The 17989-nt window shown below is 38.0% G+C and overlaps 2 protein-coding genes across 2 annotated transcripts in view; both read right to left on the bottom strand.

The window, feature by feature from the left end:
* Positions 1-10766, bottom strand: part of LOC146319097 (Golgi SNAP receptor complex member 1-like) — a 34025-nt gene extending 23259 nt beyond the window's left edge. Inside the window, exons 1-6 of the mRNA XM_084729698.1 lie at positions 10659-10766; positions 9000-9111; positions 8563-8638; positions 7682-7789; positions 7417-7508; positions 4440-4514 (exon numbers count right to left, since the gene is read on the bottom strand). Of these exons, the coding sequence (XP_084585824.1) occupies positions 4440-4514; positions 7417-7508; positions 7682-7789; positions 8563-8638; positions 9000-9111; positions 10659-10701 (506 nt within the window). The 5' untranslated portion in view covers positions 10702-10766. The remainder of the gene's footprint in view (positions 1-4439; positions 4515-7416; positions 7509-7681; positions 7790-8562; positions 8639-8999; positions 9112-10658) is intronic.
* A 3558-nt stretch (positions 10767-14324) lies between these two features.
* LOC146319103 (beta-crystallin A1-like) lies at positions 14325-17730 on the bottom strand. Its single transcript, XM_084729699.1, has 6 exons — positions 17655-17730; positions 17283-17344; positions 17050-17168; positions 16174-16315; positions 15934-16076; positions 14325-15002 (listed from the first exon to the last, which is right to left on the bottom strand). The coding sequence occupies exons 2-6, from the start codon at positions 17319-17321 to the stop codon at positions 14855-14857; spliced, it is 591 nt and encodes a 196-aa protein (XP_084585825.1). The 5' UTR covers positions 17322-17344; positions 17655-17730; the 3' UTR covers positions 14325-14854.
* Between the last annotated feature and the right edge of the window lie 259 nt (positions 17731-17989).

Raw genomic sequence — 17989 nt, forward strand, 5'->3', positions numbered from 1 at the left:
GGACCATTTTAAAATGATGTTTATCGGCCACAGTGCTGGATATCAAAATTTCATTGTGACCAAAACAACCTTCTGTATGATCTCAAAAGGAGCTGATGGTACTGGGGAGATTTTATTTTCTAGATATACTACAATGAAGATATAGTTAAGAAGTACACCAAGAAACATTATTTCAGGGTTGGCTACCCAAAGTGTACGTGTATAATGCACATACAAAGTATTTTAAGTATCTAAATCTTTACCAGATGTAATGTTTACCATGTTGACTATTTTAATTTAGCATGTTAACATGCTAACACTTGCTAATTATAACTAAAAATTAAGCATGACTGAGGCTGACAGGAAAACTTTTGCAGATATTTGGTCAAAAAGCAAAGTACTGAGCTAATTAAAGATCTCACATGAGGATTACACTAGATGAAAAAGTCAGGGAATCAGCAAAGTCCTAAAGATTCATCCTCTGTGGGCCATTAACGTCCATACAAAATTCATTAAAATGGCAGACTTCCTAGTTGTGATTCATGTGTTGTGGCCTTCACAGTCACCAGATCTTAACCTAACTGAACACCTACTGGGGCAAAGTGTTTCTGTATTTTCAACATTATGGGTACATCCCAAGTCTCTTTAATTGCAACCCTCACTTGTGTCCTTTCTTGCGTCTTAGTTCCTCCCACCGAGGATTCATGTAGAGACGCAAGGAAACCATGCGTGGAGAGAGGACACGAAGAAATCTGTTTTAAGAGACATGAGGCTTCCTCTCCTCCATAGTGTCACATGAAGCGACGTCCGTTTGTGATGAAGGCAGCAGCTGATCACAGCTGAATCAGCTGTCAGCCGGCTTTAACAGCTGTACAGACCTCTGGAGTTTGTCTCCACACACATATGAGCTGTGTTAATGTTAATAAAGACCCACAGCTCTCAGTGACAGAGCAGCAGCCTGTTACCTGTTTATCAAACACCTGGATATGAAACACCTATTTCTTTATTGTAAGGTGTATTTAGGTCTCAGTGTCTTCTTTAATTATTTACTTGAATGATTGGAGAAGCTGCCACAGATGTTTCCCCATGCACATCTCCTGTGCAAATGCACTTTTGCACACCACGTCTGTCCTGGGGGAGAGGCGCTTTCACACGTGATCCATCCAACATTAATCACAAAGTTAATTTTTACTATCTAGTCCTTCTGATCCGCAGATTAACTGAAATCTGAGCATCACAGATATGCAATTAACAAATATATTTAACTGGATGGTGAACCAGGAAACAAATAAAATATGAAACTTGGGAGTGATACACTTCTCTGTAATCTGTTATTTGAGTTCACTCTGCAGCAAAAATCCAGTCATTCTGTGATGTATCAGATCAGTCTGATTAGATGCAGCATCCAATCAGTAAATAAGGGGGGGTGTCGGCCGGTTAATAGACTTCCACGAAGGCTGCTCTCGTGTGTTCTGGCTCATCACTCCTCCGAACCGAAATAGGAAATAAGAGACTGAGGATGGGCCAGCAAAATGGCGGACCAGAAGAATTTCCGGTTTGTGTGAGAATCGAACAGTGTGGAAATGACAAATAAGAGACTTGGGATGTGTCCTGTGTCTTCTCTGTAGTGGATAATGTAACATGAATTTCATGAACGTCACATTCTCACACTTAGGCCTAAACTTGCATTCATAACCCTAACCCAATTTATAATTTAAGCTTATAAACTTAGTATTTTTAAATCAGGGCCTCCAGTATTTGGACCAAGTAGCTTGTGAAAAGCAAGGTCAGGTTAAGTAGGTTGTAGAGCCGTTGTTTCAGTGTGGTGTGTACCTATTAATCAACATTTAGATAAATAATATCAGTATCAGAGTGGACTCAGTCAGTATTGGCATGTATCAAATGTTAAAGGACGTGGATCAAGACCTAATAAACTTGATCTGAACTACATAATAAAACATTTTGTACTCTTCTTTTTCCTCTTTTCATTTTATCTGTTTCACAACACATTGCTGTAAGCAGCTGTAATTCACTTGATGTCTTCTGCTTTCAAACCTTTTTCTCACCACATCTCTTATTTTACTTCTGCTCTTCTATTTTCTTTATTAATTTTCCTATTTGTGTGAAGTCATTAAAAAAAAAACTGTATGAGAAAAATTTAAGCAACCACAAGGAAACGTGATTAACAACATGTTCAGTAAACCACTGGCATGCAAATGTGCATGTACGCTTAACCACACACAAACTCTTGCACTTATGATTTACTGGTATCATGACTTTCAGCCTCTATGGGACATTACCTCAAAAATGTTAAATCCTGCAGTTACTACAGGTAAGAACAATATCAAACAAGTGAAATATGAATAAAAAAGTTAAAAAGTTCTATTTTATGATAACTGAATGTGATAATATTGAACATAATTGTCTATGTTACTTGATCTTTTGCTAGATCCTCCCTGACTGATGAAAATATTCAGATACCATTGTGTCCTTGCCAATACCCAGGGAGTGTGACTTACTACAATAAGTCAAAATTTATAGACATTTCACAATCTTGCTTCAAAACAGCCGTATGTCCTGCAAAGCTGAAATTTCTTCAGCACATCTGCTGAATTGTGACTGAAGTTTGCCTCACTGCAACCTGTGGTCAATCCAAAAGTCCATCACTCTACGTCTGTATATGCAAAATCGTCTTCATTCAAATGTGACCAGAGTCAACACAGTCATTCTCTACATGGCCGATATCACGTCTTTCACATTGTGTTCAGATCAGTCAAATGGTGAGTCTGCAGTGATATTTAATATCTTGCTGTCACTTGTACTGCATGCACAACATTTTCTTTTTCACTCAGTGTTTCATGAAACTTCACCAAAATATTTGACAAAATACCTGAAAACACCAGAATGATGAGTCATTTTTGTCAGATCTTTATCACCAAGATTTTGACCTTTGTAAGCGTTTTAAGTTTAAACAGATAAAAATGTTCCAGGTTCGCTCTGATGTGATTGCCTCAATTTGTAAGAACGTGTGTAGAAACAACATCTCCCCAGTGATGCAGTCTCAGTCAGTCACCTTCTCTGGGGATCCAAAGGTCAAGGGATCAAATCTCCATGTGAACAAGTCCCACTTGCCAACAATGTGACATCCTCTGCATGGCTGTGTGTTGTGTCTTATCAATACCTGTTTCTTACAAGCATCCAAATATTTGTAACCTGCTTGACACCTGTTTACTGCCACTTGTAGCTATTTGTTTTGTTTATTTTGACCTGGCCCAGGTTTAAGAATTTGGTGGATGGGATGCTGCTGGGGAAATATCAGGGTTCAGTTTTGAGGCTGATAAATTACGTGGTGTCAGACAGGTGCTCAGACTCTCATACTCATCAATACGGACACCAGCATTTTAGGCAGTATTGGAGGAATTTTCCACTACTGTTATCTGTATCAGAGTAACCCTAGTAAATGCCCACATCTTTCAAACTCCACACCCGCAGTTGTGGAAAACTATAAACATATAATAATCAGAAGATGCCTGATCCCTTGTGGAACCTTCCTAGTTTCTTCAACTAAAACATGACCTGACTCTGGCGAGAAAGATTTTGAGATGAAGTCTTAGGTACACTGCAACTGTGATTCTATTCAGAAATATAAATGGATGACAAACTAAAGACAAAAGAACTGAATTAATGAGGGGGGGGGACAAATGCAGGTGCTTCCACACAGAGCAGGACAAGTCAAGGAATGATTTCATGTGTATAAAAATTTCATATATCACATGTTGTGGCCTAACTTGCAAGAGATAATATGTTTTAGAAGAATGGTGTCGATTGTCTATCCCTCCAATAGAGTAGCTTTAAAACCTTTTTCTCACCACGTCCTGTTTTACTTCTGCTCTTTTATTTTCTCTGTTTGTCAGGTGGAGTGCAGTCATGAGACAGTGCATGAGAAATACAAGGTAGCGCAAGGTAACGTGATTAACAGCATGTTCAGTAAAGCACTGACATGCATATATGCATGTACACATAACCAAACACAAACACCAGTATATATATAGCCACGTTTCTTATCACACTGCCCACTCAGTCACCTTAACTAAGTTACCCAACATGGTCCTCAACAAGTTTCTTATTCTAAGTAATTTATTACGGGCTTTCTAAGAACTTTCTAAAGTATATGTCTGCTGGTTCTCCATGCACTACACACTGAAGCCAGAGGAGTCACAATGGACTTACATAACAAATGATATAATTGAGCTACAACTCCACTTGAGCTGTATTCCACTGTGGGAATTTTTCAGAGTACTACATCATGAAGCATAAACTTCACACTCAGAATTCAAACAGTCAGTTTAAATGGCAGACATGGCCCTAGGCCTACTTGAAAACACAAATATCAATGTCCTGCCACTCTGTTTCAGTGTTTCTAAGTGATAAGTTGTTAAAAGTTGTAATAAATCTCTTACTTTCTGAGATGTTCGTGTTCCTTCAGGAAAAGCTCGGTCCTTCTGTTATTCACTCCTGAGCTGCTCTTGTAGGACCTGAGTAGGAAAACACAAGAGAAAGAAACATCAATGGAGATCTGGTTTGACAAATATAAATAGGATCCAATAAATTATACACTTTTTGACTTTCTTTGCATCTACTTGATAAAGACAATAAAGATCAAGATGGAATATGAGGGATGAGAGAATCCAACCACAGACATGTCATTACCATGAGTCCACCACCCCAAGAAAACAACAACAACAACAACAAAAAAGTTACAATCCAACCGGTAGATATTGGGGTATTTCACAGGAGTTCAGCTTTAGCTGAGTAGATGTTAAACGGCGAATTATCACTTAATTTCCTATAAAGTCTTAACAATAAAAGTCCCGTTATATTGTTACTGAAACGCTCTTCTTATGAAGTAGCACAATCAGCAAATGTGGTGTTTTCAGGAGCAGCAACTTAACTTGACACCTTACAGCTGAGACTGAATTATGAGAGAGCTGAACACAGAGACTTTTAAAAAGCAGTGACAATAAATTATGTGGAAATAAATATTTGATTTCTTTTATCACAGTTATTTATTTCATCAGCTATATTGTGGTTATTTTAAGGTTTGTTAAATGATTTTTTCTTAATGTGAGTTCACAATAATAACAAAATTTCTTTACATACAAATATGTATGATTTTTTTCTGAGGCCCAGCTCTGTTTGTTGATGATATAGTTTAACTTTATCACTCTTTCTGGGTGAAGCCGTAGCATCATGTGACCCAGCTCTCCATAATCATATTTAAGCAGCTTAACAGAAGAAATCACCACCAAAAACAAGTTGTTCCCTGGTCTGTGCTTTAGTCTGAAAGGAGTATTTCACTGCCTCCTATTAACTGATGCCTGGATGCTGATTATGTACTTCCTGTGTTAAAGCTTTTAAGTGATTAGCTCTGCTTAATCCACAACTCTGTCCTCCATCTCTTATTTACACCATCCCCTCCCTATGTGGACTGATCATCAATTCATCAAACATTACCTCCTGTGCTGCTCCTCTCTCTGCACTGTTTCCCCCACACCTCTCATCTCTATGAGTATAATTACAATTCATTTTCATCATTTTTGTAATCAGTCAACATCGCATCACGACAGTGTTGCCCTCCCTCCCTCCCTCTCTCTCTCTGTCTGGCTGTCTTGCTCTTCATCTCTTCCCCTGAAAAAGCATGTCTCTGTATCAGGCAGGCCAGATGTAACCACTATCCCTCAGCTTTGGCTGAATGAAAGCCTTGCGGTTTGATTTACTGTAGAAGGCACTTAGGAAAGATATCCCCAGAGAAAGAGAGGGATACAGACACTAAGAGTGAGAGACCAACAGAGAGAGGGAGGGATGGAGGTTGGCTAATAAGAGGAGGTGCCTCTTATTAGAAGATGAAACATGATAGAAGGAGCGGAGACTATCAAAGGGCGGGGGAATTCAGCAACAAACTGGACATTTCTGCCTCCTCCTGGTTAATGATAACATAGCAAAAGTCAAGAGAAGAGGAGGAGGAGGAGGAGGAGGGGGAGGTTGAAGAGAAGGGAAAAGAAGGGAAGGAAAGATGAAATCGTAAGAAATGGATCAGAGAAAAACGGGGATGGAAAAAATGAAGGAACAAAAGATTGACTGTGGCAACATAATGCTGTCTCAAGAGAGGACTCCAGTGATTTAATATTTCACATCCAGAAAGTTGGAGGACTTATGACAGACAGATTTTTTTTAAAGGAATTGGTCAAAATACTATGACTCAGAATACACATTTAAACATAAAAATAGCATAATTTCTAGCTATCTTTTTCCTGTTGACATTAATGTCCAAGGAAAGTCCGACTCTGAACCGTATTTGCCAGAACTTTTCCTCAGCTTCATTACAAGGTCTTGCATAATTTAAAACATCAGTATTTATTTTTGTATGTATTCATTTAGAGCTGAAATGATCAGTTCATTTGTTTATTGACAGGAAATTTATCTCCAACCATTTGATAATAATAATAATATCACAAATCACAATTTGTCTTCGGGGGTTTTACATTACGTACAGTGTACCAATTCACACTGCACTATGAAAATAACAGTGGATTTGATTTTTTACCATCATTGGCATTTCTGATATATAGGACATATGCACACACAAGCAGAGTCCCAAACATAAAGGCTAGAATGTTAATATAACAACAGGATTGAAGTTAGGAAATAAAAAATTAGGGCTGCCCCCTTAAAGTCAACTAAAGCCTTAGTCAGTAAGAACAGTCTCAACCATGTATACCTGTGTGAGATTATAGAGAGCTGAAATAAGTTAACAAAATATTAATACTCTTTGCTGGTTGTTCCAGCACATTCAGAGTCATAACCGCTTTTGCCATAAGTATTTCGCAGGCAGTTCGCTTTGTGGCCCAATTATATATATTTAAATGATGAAATTAATATCACAAACGTTGCAAACTTTTGAGGATTTATCAGCCAGTTAAGTTGGGAGAGTCCAGACAATGCGTTTTCAGCCTGGATTTGAAAATCGCTACAGAGTTCGCATCTTGAATATCCAGTAAAAATTTATTCCAAAGACAAGAAAGGAAGGAAAGACAAAAAGGGAAAAAAGGAAAAAGAAAAAAAGAAACAGGGATGGAATTAATTAAGGAAGGAACAACTGACTGTCCCAACATAACACAGGTGGTACCCAATGCAAAAACATCAGGACAGGTGTTATATGATCAAATGTTTGAGATCTTGTGAGGACTCCAGCTAATTTGTTTTGCATTGTCAATTTTTCATGAATTTCAGTTCTTATTGATTACGCACATCTAAATAGGTGTCCTGCACAACAAGGGCAAAACCATGGTGAATAGAGAAAACCCTAACAAGATAATGTTGCATTTGCAAAAAATACACAATGTCTTTCAATGTCAAGAGATGGATGCAGGTGCTTACTCAATGTCTCTGTGAACAGAGCCCAGCAGGTCCTCTCGCTCTCGCAAGCTGAAGAAATTGCTTTTGGTTTTGTGGAACTCATGAGTATAGTCCTATAGGACAAAACATTTTTAAGTCAGCATGACATGATGATACTGACAGAATGGAAATTAAAAAAGCCAAAATGTTACAATCTCACAAATATTTATGAACAATACATACAAAAAACAACTTACATGTGTAGCAGAAACACTTTCACATGAGAAAGTGAAGTAATTTTATGTACCTGTAAAATGTCTCTGTGTCTCTGTAAGGTGTGCATCAGTGCTGCATTATGTGAAGAAGCTCCGGGCGTGTTTGTGTATTCTGCCATTTTGTCGTTGACTGCTGTAAGCTGCAAAACAAGAGATAAAACTGCTATGAAGTAGCCATAAAAACTCTGTTTTTTTTAGAAGCATTCTCAAAACTACTCAGTAGAATTTGAATAACTTGGCTGGATTATAATTTATTGCATCAGACTACAGTAATACAATTTTCAAAGTAAACACTAATGTATTACAATGAGGATAAACTGCAATTCTAATAGTCTGTACTACCTGTAAAAAAAAAACAAAAAAACAGTGGTTTTCCGAGCATATAAAAACTGAGGATGACACAATCAGGTTTGGTTGACAAATATATTTTTTTTTGGTGGACACTGATAATAAATCGAATTATTTTATTTTTGACATCATATCACCTGGGCACAAAGGTTCAACAGCTGATACTGAAAGAAATCCTTAAACCCCTTCAACTTGGCTGCTAGTGACCTTATATTGTGGTGGCAAATGAGACGAGACAGAGACAGGCACTTCCTGCATAAGAGGAGCAGTTTTATGTGCATGTACATGTGTGTATGCGTGTGTGTGAGTCCTTGATTGAACCCAGATGTTTTCTCGATTGGTCATTTCTAAGAATCACGTCCCCAGATACTCCATTCTTTTGGTGTTCCTAAGAATATGTTGCGTCACAGCACTGTTGAAGTCAATAAGCCCTTAAAGTTACAAAATGTTCATGATGTACACGGGAGAATTACACTGTTATTTGTGATAGAATATTAAAGTATTTTACAATATATTTATGTGACATATGTCAGCTCCATTAAATGATGTGTGATATTTGACTTACATTGGCCAATAGTTGCTCCAGCTCCGTAGTCATGGCCACAAGCATGTTGTCTTGAGACGGGCCGACAGAATCAGACCTGATTTAAGAATGAAAGAGAAAGGAAGCTAATTCAAGTTAAAGCATTTTTTTGGACAATCCAACTATAAAAATAGGTAATATGTCAGATAAAAAATAATAAGCGCACACACTTGTGGGCTGAGTCCAATAAAATTAAGAAAAACAGAGGTTTTGACATCAGCTTTTAAATTGTATGGCCATAAAAATATTGGTTGGTGCTCAAAATGGTAAACACTGTGTTTGTGATATTCTGTTGCCGAGATTACTGGCCAAAAAAATAATAAAATAAATAATCTCAGCAGATTTCACTGGAGATTATACAGGTATTTTTAAATTGTAAAGATAAACAAAAGTCAGAGTACATCTGCAGTGCTACTGACCTTGTCCGCTGGTCCCGGTTACTGCTGCCGCTGTAGCTGGTGCAGAGCTTACTGAAGGAGACCAGCTTCAGGTCCAGCTCATTTTCCAGCTGTCTCGCCTGTTTACGCAAATCTAAGTGAACCAATAGAGAAACTCTCAGGACAAACATTTCATAATACAAGTGTACATTCCATATCTGACCAAAATAAATATTGGAAACTTAGAATGAAAATCCTGAACACTTAATTATAAAAATCAGACAAGGCAAACAGACAAGATAGAAGGCACCATATTTTGGGAAGCAACTAACCATCAATCATCGTCAGTAATCAATTGTTTGACTAAATGTCAGAAAATAGTGAAAATGTATATCCCAGTTTTTCAAAGTCCAAGGTGATGTAAATGTCTTCTTTTTGTGATGTGATATGAAACACAGAAAATAAGAAAAAATCTTCATGTTTGAGAGGCTGAAAACAGCACTTTCATCCATTTGTGCAAGAAAAATTACTTTAATGATAATCAATTATAAAAAATAGTTGGCAATTATTTTTCTGTTGTTTGACTAATTACTGTTGTTGATCTGGCCCAGATGTGGCTTCAAGTTTGTAGGCTGGTATTCACTTGGCAACGGCATAGGGCCAAGCGAGGCATGATTTTTAAAGATGGCAAACTAGACATGAGCTGATATTGAGCATTTGACCCAGATTTTGTGGTAGCCAATGGGATACTCTCACTTCTGAAATAGTGTTAACCTTTTGTTTTTACAGTTTTTGAAGCTATAAAGTCTCTGTGGATTGAATCCGTCCATATCAGCAGTTTGTGGGAAGTTTACTGTTTGAAAGTCACTGGAATATGAAAGCTAAAGTTAAAGCTGTGTGTTGAAAACACTGTTTTATTTTATTACTTAAAAAATGAATGGCAACAGGTGCAAACATCTGGGTTAAGGATTAACAAATAAAACAAAACAATGCATTACAATGTTCACATTTTTAAAATGATTTTCTGTTAATGCTACTTGACGTTTAGAGTACAACTTTGAATATTGTTGCTTGGGTTTATAGTTTTCGTTTTGTCCTGCTAACAGGTAATTAACAGAGGGTCAAACAACCAGGTTACGTGAAACACACTTACACAGTACAATTTAAGCTAGTTAAGTCAGCTGAAAGGAGAACTTAAGCTCGCACTATAACAGTTAATAACTGACAACTGCAGTGATAACTTTTCAAGTTCGGCGTTAGCTTAACAAGCTAACAGGCTAGCCAAAGAACTAGTGCAGGTCGTGTTTACAGGGGAACCCTAGATCCGCGACATATCCCGCGAGAGTTATGTTTTTAACCCAAAATCTTGCTCTTTCACTGACTTCAATCAAGTGTGTTCTGGGCCAAATCCTAACCAGATTTCGTACTAGCGTTTGTCACATTTTTTAACATCATTCGATTACACAATGTACGCGACAAAGAAACAACGTGTACAAATATCGCGAGAGTTTCACAAATCTAGTCCTATTCTGGACATTACCCAGGTATGCTAAATCTGTTTCTTCTCCCCGCGGATATTAAGTTTTTCAACGTAACGTATAACGGAAAATGTTAAATGTGTTAGACCAGAAACGGCGAAGTCCAATAAAACGTGTACAAGTAAACAGTTAGTTGTAAATTGGATGCTGTAAGATAATTTACCTTCCCAATAGTTGCTGCCGGTTGCCATGTTTGTTGTTGACATGTCATCATCAGCCGTTAAGAAGAAACAACTGTCGCGATTCTCATTTGAGCCACAGCGGCCTCTAGTGGTTTCCGGCCGAAAGTGTTTCACTTACAAAGAACCAAATCACAGCGAGGAAATTCACTGACGTGACTCACAGTGAAACACGATAGTGGAGGCCGAATTGCTCAATGATCATAATACTGTCATCGCTGGAAAAACGGTGAAGTGTGTTTTCCCTGATGGAGCTCCATAATAATGACTGTTAGTAGAAATACCAAAATAATACTCCATTACAAGTTTTAAATTAGAATTTACTTGTAGACACACTCATCAAACAATATTGACTTAACACAGCACAATACTCTGGTACCCTGAAATCAATACTGTATTTATAATGTAGATAACTCCTATTTATAGACCATATTTCTCTGCATTTTTTATAATATAAAGTTCATATTTTTACACACTTCTGATTTTGTATAACTCTTTATGCTTAAATTTCGGCTCTTGAAAGGAGGAAATAAGCATTTAACATAACTCAATTTCCCCTTGGGGAATCAAAATATTGCTGAAACAGATTCTGATTGACCAGTGACATAGCTATTATTCACACTTATAAATTATTCACAAATAGTTAATAATTAGGTTGTATAGAAACCTTAAAATCAGTAATAAGACGTTACAACACATTAGGGAAACAATGATCTGTTGCTTGCCAAATAGTGAGCAAACATGTATCTGTACTGAAGGCTCAGATCTCATTGCTTATTTCATATTCTCATATCTGTCAGCTTCATCAGATATTTGTTAGCAAGTTATTGGCATTTAATCACTGTCAGCATTAATAGTCAAAATAGTCAAAAAATGTTGATTAATGAAGGCCACACCCCTGTCACCTGTCCATCCTGACAACCAATCACTGACCGTTTTTCGAGTAGTCGGCTCACGTCTCTTCCTGTATAATGGAGGTAAAAGGGAAGTGATGGTGTCTGAAAGACGGCGTGGGAAAAACGCCACGTGAGTCTCTGAAAAGACCAAATATCTCCGGAACCAACCGATCAATAATCTCCCTTCATGACAGGTGAGTTGGTGAACGCCAGGGCTTCATTTCTCCTTTTTCCCGTTTATTTTCTTCTTGACAAACTTTTGGTGTTTGATTTTCTGTTTGAGCACAGACCAAACAACTGACACCTGTCCACAGATCTCTAATTAACTTTGTTGGTGAGTTGATTTATTCTTTTCACTCTTTATTAAACTGAACCACTAAAACTTTCTCAAAGATCCTAATTTGATTCGTTTCGGTGAAGAGGGTTTACTCGGGCCAAATGTTGAGATACTGAACTGAACAAACTGAGTTATTTTAGCTGTTTATTGTTGCAGACCTGAAATGTTGTGTTTTTATGTTGAACTCTGAAGAGTTTCAGGGAATATTTAATTTGGACCTGATTGAAAATGACTTTCTCTCTTTTCTCTTCTGTCTCTTACATGTGATTTTTTAAATTGTCCCGTCAATACATTGATTTATACTGAACTGACTTGTGCTGCATTGTCACCCTGATTATTTGTGTGCTGTTGTTCTGGTGGTTTTTTATGAAAAGTGGGTTTATGACAGAGTGTATTCATGCATCCATGTGGGAGAATGACCTTTGAAAATTTCAAACAGGAAATTGTGAGATGAACTCTGGCTGCACTATAAAAACAATGATTAAATATTTTGCTGATAATCAGTGCATCAGGGATTTTTGCAAAATGTTGAGCAAGGAGAAGTAATGAATGACAACTACTCAAACTATCATGATCTAAACCTCTTTTCATAGACGAGGCCTCATTCAACAGAGTTTTTCCCACAGTTTTAAACATGCAAGGAACCTCCACCGATAGAATATTTTCAATATTCAGACGTACAGATCACTACGCCTCTCTGCGCGTCACCTTACTGTTAAAGACACCTGGACACGCCCAACTGCGGGTGGATGTCGTTTCAACAGCAGCGGCCATTTTTTTCAGCATTTCTGATTCTTGTGTTTGCTACACTAATTTGATGAGTAAATAATTTCATGCTGTCTTGTAGAAATTCAACACCAGGTTTATGTGCTTGCTGGTTAGGGGTAACTTAGCTAATCCGTATATGGTCACTTCCTCACCTTTTGGCAAACTCGCCATTCTAAGTTCAAAACGAGAAAAAACAGTCAGCGTCTTCATTGGTGTGGATCTGATGAGAAACTGGGTGGAGGGTTGGGGATGAAGGGTGTTCAGTTCACAGTATTACCTTATGTAGCCAGTTATCTGCAGTGGTGGACAGTAATGAAGTACATTTACTTGAGTACTATACTTAAGTACATTTTTTGAGTATCTGTACTTGAGTACTTGGTTTTTTTTTTGGAAACTTATGACTTTCACTCCACTACATTTCAAAGACAAATATTGTACTTTTGACTCCACTACATTTCTAGGAAGGTTGTTGTTACTTTTTGACTTGGTTGAAGTCAGCTGTTGCTATTTTTTCTTTTCTAAAATGTAATTGGTCACATGCTGTGTTCCTCACAAAAGAAAACCAATCACAGTAGCTCCTCTGGATTGATGTAAAAGTGGAAATACATCATCCAGACGCGCTAACAAGCACAAGCAAGCTCTCCCTCTTTCATTCAGACAAATAGCGGCAATGGTGACGGCAGGAGAAAGACATGATTAAATCTCATGATGTTATTATAATTATTAATTATTCCAGGTAGCTTTTAAAGATGGATTGTTTTTATCGAGGTGAAAAATACCGAATAATTCATCCATATACTGCCTCTGAAGCCAGAAAGAAATCTGTTATTTAACAGATTTGGAGAACTTCTTACAGTCGGCTTCAATCGAATTTTATGCAGTGTTTTTAATACAGTTACATCAGAAAATGACAATAGTTGTCCTTTTTGTTTCTGATTGTATTTCTATGCTGAAGTTTTTATAGGTTTTTCTATAGGCTTTGTGTAGCAGAGTGGTTCTACAAGCAAGTCAGTGCGTCATTAGATGGTTTCAGAGAGTTACAAGTTTGACTGAGCAACTTTCACTTGTAGTTGAGTAATATTTGACCAGGAGTATCTATACTTTGACTCAAGTACTGGTGTTGAGTATTTTGTCCACCACTGGTTATCTGTCCAGTGGTGTCAACAAAGAGTCCAGTGTGTTTTTAGATACATAAAGTGTTGATATGAGTTTTGCACACTCAAGTAAACAAGTTAGTCTAACTATTGTGCACTCACAATTAACAAATTAATTTAAGTATATTGGACTCAAAGTAAACAAGTTAGCCTCCTTGATGTGGACTTGGAATACACAAGTTGTCTAAGTATTGTGACTTTAAAATCTCAACTTTACTTTACAGTGTACCCACTCCTCAAAATTCAGCTTTAAGACCTCTGCTAATTAAAATTATGTTCTGTGGATTTGAATAACCCTGTGATGGGTCAGTACGATTTAAAAAGGTTAATTCTCATCTATATTTTGACTTTTTGACCATGAGATTCATCTAAGTTCATGTTTTACAGTGTAATTATTACAGTTTGAGGTGTTTGCTGCTCAGTGCAGTGGTGTCAAAGTGTCAGTGCAGAAAGACAAGAGACATGTTGTGTGATTGAGGTACATGTGACTCATACTGTGCTTCTCTCCGTTTCTTTGCTCATTCTCTTTATTCATCGTCTTGAACATAGGCAGTCATGGAAATCACAGTAACAGCAAGACTGGTGGTCATGTTGATGTAGAAGACAATGACGATGATGATGATGATGATGGTGCCATCAATGGTGGAGATGAAAAAGAGCAAAAACTTTGAGGTGTTTTCACCATTCTGCAGCCAACCTCGGCAAGATGAGGCCTCTCTTTCACACTGATTCAGCTTTTTCTCTCAATTCTGTCATTCCTATTTTCTGTCTTTCTGACATCTTTCCTTTTCTTTTGTGTTGTTTCTTTAAAAAAAGTGCTGTGAACAACTGACACCAGTAAGCACCTGAACTCCAGCTCAGTTCCTGCTTAGAGAAGCTGGACCAATGGAGCCGGGGAGATGAAGGTTGGGGGGAGAGGAGGAGGAGGAGGAAGAAGAGAAAAAGGGATGGGAGTGCAGGAGGAGGGAGAGGAGGAGGAGGAAGAGGAAGAGGAGATAATGAAGTGTGAAGGAAGTGCTCCCCTCTTAGTGCTGGATCCTCCTGATGGACTGAATCTGGGGAGTCTGGGCGTGGGAGCCAAACTCACGGTAACACTTGTACTCTCCTCCGTGACAGTCGCACTCCATGATGTACTGGTGGCCACGGTATCCAGGGTACTGGTAGCACACAAAGCTGCAGGAACACACAAGAAAATGTTAATGATAAACATACCTTGTAAAAAGTAAAACAAAAAGATATTCTCCAGGCTGCCTTAAATTTTTAAGTTGACTGAATTTGAAAAGACAAGCTGAGGTATTTTTGACATTATTCAGAACAAATAAACTTAATGTTAATTTAATTGTACTTAAGAAAACTTGGTGAGTAAGCTTAAGATTAAGTTGAACCAACAACTCTTCAGTCACTCTGACAAATATTATAAATATTCCATCATCACAGTAAAAAAAAATTGTTTAACTTAAAAAACAAGTTGGTGTGGGCTGCCTTAAAATTTCAAGCAGACTGAAATAACAGGTTGAGGTTATTTTGCAATTACTCAAAACAAACTTTTCTAATCACTAAACTTGATAATAATTAAACTGTACTTGAGAAAACATGTTCAATAAGCTTCAGATATTAAGTTGGACCAATGACTCTTCAGTCACAGCGATGAACATTACAAACAAATTTGATTCCATCCAATGTGTTTTCTTCAAACTAAAAAAGAGAAGGGTCTCAGGAAAGTTTTAACTCTCAGTGCATGCAGTGAAGTCTGCTCATGTGCTGATCATGTTTCTGTAGAAACTTAATGAGTTGACTGAACTCTGTAAAGTACATACATCCAACTCATTATTTCAAGTCAAAAGATTTCAAGTTAGAAGAACTTCTGAAGGGCTCTGATAAATAAATACTAGAACCTGTAACTAGATCTAATAAACCTTGTGCATTTATTTTAAGTTAATGAGGAGAGATTAATTGATTACACTAAATTCCTGTGTATTTTTTTATAGTGTATTCGAGCAAACACAGATTCTTGTGTAGTATTTCCAGCCAGTGTGTGTTTGTAGCTGTTGCTCACAGCAGCTGAAGGCGTGTAAAGCTTCAAACATCATGACGATGGACTTACGCTCCGCTCTGAATGTGCATGGATCCAACCTCATTGTTCATCCAGCCCATGGCCTGCAGAGAGGGGTAGTCGTCACACATCTCGAACTGACGGCCCATCATGTTCTCCATCTCGAAGATGGTCATGCGGGACTCCTTGTGGTTCTGCACAGAGGATGAGAAAGAACATGCATCAGCATTGCTTGAGATGAAGTTGAGCCTAAAATGATCGAAGGGCTTCTGGGTTGTGTATTAAACGTACAGCGCAGCAGATTGGCCTGAAGGAGATCATCCTCTCAATGCGGTAGGAGTTGCTGCCACTGTAGGCCTCGAAGCGGGGATAGTCTCCCTTCTCCAGGACAAACTGCTGGCCACAGAAGCTGGAGTGCTCATAGCCCACCCAGCTGCAAACAGAGAGTGAAAATAACCGTCAGAAAAACCAAGGAAATACAAAGTCAGCATAGTCATTCAGAATCTAAAGAGAAGTTGCTCCATTTGGGACTCTAATTAGATTAATGACAGGTTGCCAACGTGCATGGTTAATGGTATACTTGGTTAACTGTGAGATAGTGTCATAGGTCAATACATTGTGTCTGTGCTTATAACTTCTGTGTTATATTATAATTCAACTGTCACCACCATTGTTTCCCCCCCCCTTTTTTGCTGTTTTGTTGGTTGTTTTATTTTACATGTTACATTTCTTTTTTTTTTTTTTTTAAAAAGTTCAGACTACTCAAAACTCCTAAATAAACTAAATGTCTTTGCTGACTCATAATCTTTATTTGAGATAATGTTTTATATAAACTTCGAGTTTTAAAAAGTCAAAAAGAAAAATTGAATTCCAAAAATTTGGTCACAGTGAGCTGTGGATCTTGGTTGTCATTATTTGGGTGCCTGAAAATTTATCAATGCAGGTTGGTTTTCATAAAAAGTATTAAAATAATAACCATTATTCACTTTCACTTCAATGAGTTTACTCAACAGTTTTTGAAATACAATTTTTGGGGTGTTTTAGAAACTCAACGATTCAACAACTCAAGTTTATCGAGAGAAGAAAAGCAAATTGTCCTATTTTTAGTTTTTAAATCAGCTGTAGCCTTTCTGAAAATGTCAAAGCTCTGGATATGTGGATACGTACGCGCCACACTCAACCTTCAGGGAGCGGATGTTCTCCATACCACACTCCATGATGTTCTGGCAGCAGGCAGTGAACTCCATGCGCCTGCCCTGGAAGTACTCCTGATCGTACACGGTGATCTGTAAAACACAGGGGAGTGAATCTAGAGTCAGCCCAAAATCAAACATAAATTTAAATTTTACTGCGCCACAGTATGGGTAATGTAGTGTTAAGCCTGTCCACCATATGCTTACCTTCCATGGACCCATGGGCATAGGGTTTGTCTGAGCCATTTTGTCGTCTTTTTCAGGAGTACCTGTGGGGAAATACACAGACAGTCAGGGCGGGGATGAAAGAAAACGCTAAAAAAAACAAATCTATATAATAGTTTAACCTCATCTTAGTCTCACAAATCAAATCCTGTCTGCTACTCTGGTGGCAATTTAACTTTCTCTGATGCTTGTTTCTCACAGTAGACTACAGCCTCTTTCCTTTTCTTGATTTGTTTTTTGCAGTAAAGGTAATAAACAAGCACCAGTGAAGGCTCCCTGCTGTTAGTTGATATATTGCATTCCATGTCTATAGATTGGGAAACTGTGCTGTATGTTTAACTAGCTTTGACCTACCCAAACTGGTGAGCTGTGTGTCGCAGCGTTCCACTGAACGGTCTGCAGAGATGGTGTGTATGGGGTGTATATATACACCCGTGGGTGTCGGGGGCCGGGGGGCAGGCACGCCTGGACTCATGTCAGCACTTTGCTTTGGACTCCATTGTTTTGTTGTGTGAGCCACAGAGGGGTTAACACACACAGACACACAGTGATTCATGCAAACACAAAGAGGGCACAGCACGGCCATACTGCATCACCTATACCTCAGTGGTGAATGTATATGTTTGGAAAAAAGCAGGGTAGCTTTGCTCACTATATGTGAATTTGGAGTTCAGTGGTTAAACACTATA

Source organism: Lutjanus erythropterus, chromosome 11, assembly GCF_056507025.1.
Source record: "Lutjanus erythropterus isolate fLutEry1 chromosome 11, fLutEry1.hap2, whole genome shotgun sequence".
Lineage (NCBI taxonomy): Eukaryota > Metazoa > Chordata > Actinopteri > Lutjaniformes > Lutjanidae > Lutjanus > Lutjanus erythropterus.

What these genes read in the sequence shown, in the direction of transcription:
- LOC146319103 (XM_084729699.1), bottom strand. Translation starts at nt 17,321, where the DNA reads ATGGCTCAGACAAACCCTATGCCCATGGGTCCATGGAAG. An exon ending in CTGAAGGTTGAGTGTGGCGC is followed by an intron (nt 16,316 to 17,049) that starts GTACGTATCCAC and finishes CTCTGTTTGCAG; the next exon opens with CTGGGTGGGCTATGAGCACT. An exon ending in ATGCACATTCAGAGCGGAGC is followed by an intron (nt 15,003 to 15,933) that starts GTAAGTCCATCG and finishes GTGTTCCTGCAG; the next exon opens with CTTTGTGTGCTACCAGTACC.